The sequence below is a fragment of the Ruditapes philippinarum genome, unplaced genomic scaffold, assembly GCF_026571515.1.
Source record: "Ruditapes philippinarum isolate M1 unplaced genomic scaffold, ASM2657151v2 ctg1302_1_1_1_1, whole genome shotgun sequence".
Taxonomy (NCBI): domain Eukaryota; kingdom Metazoa; phylum Mollusca; class Bivalvia; order Venerida; family Veneridae; genus Ruditapes; species Ruditapes philippinarum.
The window spans coordinates 141,505-147,504 of NW_026860081.1; the positions used below are offsets into that span (position 1 = coordinate 141,505).

Sequence of the window (6,000 nt, forward strand, 5' to 3'; positions counted from 1 at the left end):
TCAGGATCATTAGACCAGGAGGAGATGATCAGTGAAATCCTCAAAGAGCTCTCCAATCATAATGAAAGGTACATTGACCCAATTTTAACTCTAACTCTCCTGACAGACAAGCCAGAAATTGATAGTCAGCCTTTAACTTAATAATACCCTCTGTTTATCACCGTCCTTCAATACCCTATTGTGCATTAATCTCTTAATATTGACTAATGTTCATCATTGTAAGTTGGATTTTATTTTAGACCTAACATTAGCAGAACTGTTTAAACTAAGTAGCTTTACTCATCAAGATTAAGTAGCTTTACTCATCAAGGTATTGAATTGGTAACAGTTATTGTTGTCTGTCTCCCTCTAACTTTTGATGTTTATGTCAAAAAAACTCTTGGTTTTTGCATTGTAGACATTGGTGAAAAGCTTTAAGGCTTAATCTTAAACACATCCCAAAGCACTCTTGTGTACGATAAACAGAAATGCTGAATTTAAGATGTTTAGAATTGTATATTGTAGAACCATAACATATGATAATTCTGTATTTTCTTGTTACAGACATGAGGAGCGTAAGAACACAATGTTGTCTCTGATCAAGATGACGAGGGATGGTATGTTTGAACTGTGGGACGATCATTTCAAGAGTATCCTGCTGATATTGTTAGAGACACTGGGTGACGATGATGTAAGTTCTAAAACATTTATAATATAAACATTGGTTATTATAGAATATTATAAGCCTTGTGATAAAAGTTGCTGACTTCAAGTCTTTTACTTTCTTGTCCTTGATTTGTATGTTTATACATAGTTATAGTCATAGTTTTGCACTGTTTGCTAGTTTGCCGGTACTTTTTGAAAAATTCTTTCTAAAAATGATAAATGTTTTAATGTTGTTGTTTTTTTTTTTTCAGAATTAAAATTGGAAAAGTTCATTTTAGGTTGGAAAACATTCAAATATATCACCGTTTAGAAATGTGAACTTGATCATATTCCAGACTGTAAAAGTTGCTAAGTGATTGACATATTTAAGGAACCATATTCAATCTTATTTTATACATTTGTCACATTGTCTCAAATCTTAACCTTACACATACAACTTTCAGGTGCAAGTTCGGTCATTGGCTCTGAGAGTTTTGCGGGAAATTTTACGAAATCAGTCACGTAGGTTTGAAGAGTACGCGGAACTTACCATGTTAAGAATTCTAGAGGCACATAAAGATCCAGCCAAAGAGGTAAATTTGGAAAATAGAAAAAAAAGTCATCTTCCCTTGATCACTTTACCTGGAACCCTGTATTATTTCTTGTTTTATTGAACTATGAAACAGACAATTTTAACATAGACATTGCATTATTCAAAGCTTACATTAGTCAAAGATGAGTAAGTTCAACCTATACAACCTATACATGGCTGCATATGTTGACATATTTAGAAAATGTTGTTAATACAAATACATGGATAACACAGGGTTTGAGTTTGTGTAATGAAATTGCTCTGCTTTGACTTTTAACAGTGCATTCAAAGTTAAAGCAATTTTGATATCAAAATAATAAACAGCTACCAACAGTTAAGAGACCAGTCAGAGTGCACAGATTTGCAGGTTTGCTTGGCTTTAAAAATGTCTTGTGACGTTAAGAGAGATTTAAAGCAACACTAAAAGATGTTGATTCAAAATTATTGTAAGATAAAGTGGATTGATTTATAGGTCAATTAACACAAGAACAACAAATATTATCAGTTATTAGCACATGAAGTGAGCTTTTTTAGGGAAATGTTACATTTTGTAAAGATAAGTTATTAAATATTTTTTATTACTTCAAAAACCAGGTTGTTAGGGCAGCAGAAGAATGTGCGGCTACCCTTGCTAGCTACACACCACCTATACAGAGTATACGTATACTGATACCTATAGTTAAAGCAGCAGAGTTACCTATGAACCTAGCAGCCATTAAGATGCAGACTAAGGTAGTAGAACAGATGTCAGCAGAAGAGCTTCTATCAGTCTTACCAGAAGCAATGCCAGGACTTCTTAAGGTAAGCTTCAGTTAAATTTTATATAAATAAAGAATAAACTGTCTTTAATTGACATTATGTTCAATTTTCGCTGTCAAGTTGTATTGGAAGCATATTTTAAAACCATTGGTATAAAAAAATGACTAGTATATGACAAATACATTGGTTCTGAAAAAAACAAATTTTGTTAATTGATAAATCATAAAAATACTAATATAGAATGCCTTTAAAATTCTTTTTTGTGAGTTACCATATTATATTTCTGAAGCACTATTTACAGAAATTCGAGTGGTATCAGAGTGGAATATTATAAATTCCTTTTAAGCTATAACAGTTTAATAGCTGTTAGAAATAAGCTTTTAATGACATCATCATCATTTCTCATCTCTACTGTCCCATCTTAACCACTGTATAAAGGCCCTTTTTGACTTATCGTATTGAAACAAAATTCCCTAAATCATTTTCCTTATTGATTATCGTTAATGTATTAAAAGCAAATCTTTGCCCTTATTTACACTCTATATTATCTAGGTAATTGAGAAAGAATCTTTCTCTGTTTTAGCAGGGCTATGATGACAGTGAGAGTAGTGTAAGAAAAGCCAGCGTGTTCTGTCTTGTTGCCGTATACATGGTAGTAGGTGAATCTCTGAGACAGTTTCTCACAGACCTTAATGGTAGTAAGGTAGGTAACTCATTCATTATTGTGTTGAAACAAGTTTATGTAATAAATTTAGTGTTTAGATATTTTATTTTGTTTATTACCTAGAGAGAATTGTGAATGTATTTGTTTCATTTAAACAATGACTACATACTTTCAAATATCTTGTGAAAGACAATATCTATATAGAATTTTTATAAGTTAGGTAAAAATGTTACAAATAGAAAAAGATATAACATTGAGGTGTAAGATTTGCATCAGATATGATAGTTTATATGAAATTTCTAATAAAAGCTGTTTTTGTCATATTTTAGATCAAGTTGTTGAATTTATACATAAAGAGAGCCCAGGCTCAGAAAGAGAGTGGGAAAGTGCTGTCACCTCACAGCTCTGACACATCATGATAAACAGCCAATGAAATGCTAGCTTTTTCTATGATTAACAGTCATTTAAAACACTGTTAGCCAATCATATACAAGAATGTATGGAATGGGCATCTAAACAGCAAAGGCTTTTCATCCAATCAGATTTATGTTAACAACATGAAAATTGAATGTTTTAGGTGAATATATAATATAATTGATAATAATCATAAGAGTAGTAAAAAAGAAACATATAAACTTCATGTGATATGAAATGATGAAAATAAAGTAATTATAGACTAAAATTTGTGAAAATTTAGTGTTTTAAACAATTCATAGAATATGTATGCCTGTAACATACTGAGTAAGCTTATGCTCACAAATTTCCAAAGTTACGGAAATTAAAAAAAAAACACAGACACTTTACATGTGAAATCAGCTTATCTCATCAGATGAGATGTGGACTATTATAGTGTTGAGTTAGAGTGAAATATAAACATGAAAACTATAATTATTATCTAGAAAAAATAAGAAGACATCATTCCATTGTAAATTCTGCTCATTTGTCACTGAACTATTTATCCACCCATCATTAGGCAGGAGTCATAAAATTTCCTGTGTAATAAACTTTGTGAAAAGTGCTTTGCCCTTCAATAGAAAGTGTTCTTTTTTATCCAATGGTAAGCTTTATGAGATGTTTCAGCATTGCACAGAAGAAGTTTGTTTTTAAAATTGTTGTTATATATATATATCACTTAAAAACATACACAAAGCCATTCTGTAGGCATTTTTAAAGCACACTTAAAAGTTGTGCACAAGATACTTTTTATTGGTGTTGAAAAACAGTGACTGAACACTTTCCTTGTTAATGAAGTTTTCTAGAATATTACAAAGCCTGAAATAAAGTGCAGATGTACTATTAAATGTATGTCATAGTGTACATGTGTGGAACATGTTAATCAGAATGAAGTTACAGAGTACTGTTGATACATTCTACTCGGACATCATTTAAACAGAAAAGGTCATTAAATGAGTTCTTTTTGTACACAGTAACTAAATTTAACAAACCTTAATTTGATCCAATAAGGGTAGAAAGAAGGATATTGTTCGTATTTTCTACACGGACATCATTTAAACAGAAAAGGTCATTAAATGAGTTCTTTTTGTACACAGTAACTATACTTAAAGTAACCTTAATTTGATGCAATAAGGGAAAAAACAGTAAGCAACTAACAAAATACTGTTAATTTTTATTTTTACCAAAAACAAAACAAAAACATTTTTTGGATTATCATGACAGTTTGACCTTGTATATTTTCTTTTATCAAAGCATACAGGTCACACTGGTTTTCAGCATCTTTTTCTTTGTTTGAAGGTGGTGTTTTGTTCTACTTACATAAGAATAATCATGGTTAACATAACTACATTATATAATCTTTAGTTAGTTATAAAGTTGATATTTTATTTGTAAAATTTTGAAAACATTTTATTCTGTGAAGAAACTTCCATCTTAAACTTTGGACAGTATTGATGTACAAGATTTGTATAATGCTACTGAATTTGAAATGTCTGTAAAAACGTTTTCCCTATGATTAAGTGGATTAGGTTACTTTCTTCTTGAACATGCCACTTACCTACTCTCAGGATTTTGATTTTTATCTGAGGCAACAGATACACTAAATTAAACAACCCATTTGGCCAAGCATCAATGGTGATATTTTAATATACAGAGTAACAGACTGAAAAATACAACTGAATTTAACCAATGATATGGACTGCCAATCTGTTAATAATGAAAACCCTGTACTCTTGGAGTGAATTCATGTTGAATCATTTAATAAGGAGGTGTTATCCAAGTATGGAAGGCTGTTGGTTCTCTCTGCTGCTTTCTACAGGGAATATGCAGTGATAAATAAAAACTTCCAATTTCACTGCAAACACAACCACAAAACAAACATCTTCATGATTTTGGGGGGGAAATGTTTTGTTAAGATTGACAAATATTAAATTTTTTGCTTTTATATCTTATAGATCACATAAGCTTATTAGCTTTCATTCATCAGTGTCCTACAAAGTTGAAGGGCCCAAATTAAACACATTTTCTTCTTTGCTGTCATTCTGTTACATTGATTGACATACATGTATTTTCTTTATATTGATGGTGACTTGTGTAAAACTGTTAATCCTCTATATTTTGTGTATTTTTACCAAGGTGATATTAGACTAGGATTCTATTTATTTTGTAGCCTCTGACAACCCAATTTATTTTTGTTTTAGTTTTGCACAGGTTAATAAATCTGTTAATTATCTGTTTTAATTTTTGAACTTGTATCTTAGAGTTTATATATATTGTTCAAATATTTGTTTTGTTTCAAAAGACATATGGAAGGATTTACTGATAAAACTTTCCACATGAATGACTGACAATATTTCTGCTGTCAACTCTTTACACACTGACTTCTTTAATGGATTTGTCATATTTTTAAAGAGGTTTTCAAAGTCAAAATACTAACTTTGACATGGTGGACATTGTAATGTTTATTATCACTGATAAATAGTAACAGCACTATTTTATATTTGAGGTGAAATCATATAACCTTTAATTTTGTTGAACCAGAAGGGATTTACCTTTGCCTACAATCTAGAGCCAGGCCAGTCTGCATAATGTGTATGTTTTGACATTGAAAACCCTTATTTTTGTAATGGACTATTCCAAATTCAAAGTAGTGCATATCCAATTCATAAATTCAGCAAGTTCATTTATATAGGAAAGCTTATTAAGTTCTATTAACATCAAAGTAAAATTTGTGTTTATATTGAGGTTCAAAAATGGAGGATGTCACATCATTATAATTTCATTTTGCTGTTTTAGATACAAACAAATGACTTTCTGTATTGCATATGTCTTCACATTTGTTGGATAGAAATATGTAGAAGTGGGTCCTACAAAATTGAATTCAACAAAACGGTTTAAATGTTAAAAT

The 6,000-nt window shown here is 30.5% G+C and overlaps 1 protein-coding gene across 1 annotated transcript in view; it reads left to right on the forward strand.

The window, feature by feature from the left end:
- LOC132758784 (CLIP-associating protein 1-like) overlaps nt 1-3,268 on the forward strand; it is a 140,320-nt gene extending 137,052 nt beyond the window's left edge. Inside the window, exons 36-41 of the mRNA XM_060750481.1 lie at nt 5-68; nt 544-670; nt 1,089-1,217; nt 1,811-2,017; nt 2,562-2,678; nt 2,969-3,268. Coding sequence (XP_060606464.1) covers nt 5-68; nt 544-670; nt 1,089-1,217; nt 1,811-2,017; nt 2,562-2,678; nt 2,969-3,058 — 734 coding nt within the window. The 3' untranslated portion in view covers nt 3,059-3,268. The remainder of the gene's footprint in view (nt 1-4; nt 69-543; nt 671-1,088; nt 1,218-1,810; nt 2,018-2,561; nt 2,679-2,968) is intronic.
- The last annotated feature ends 2,732 nt before the right edge of the window (nt 3,269-6,000 follow it).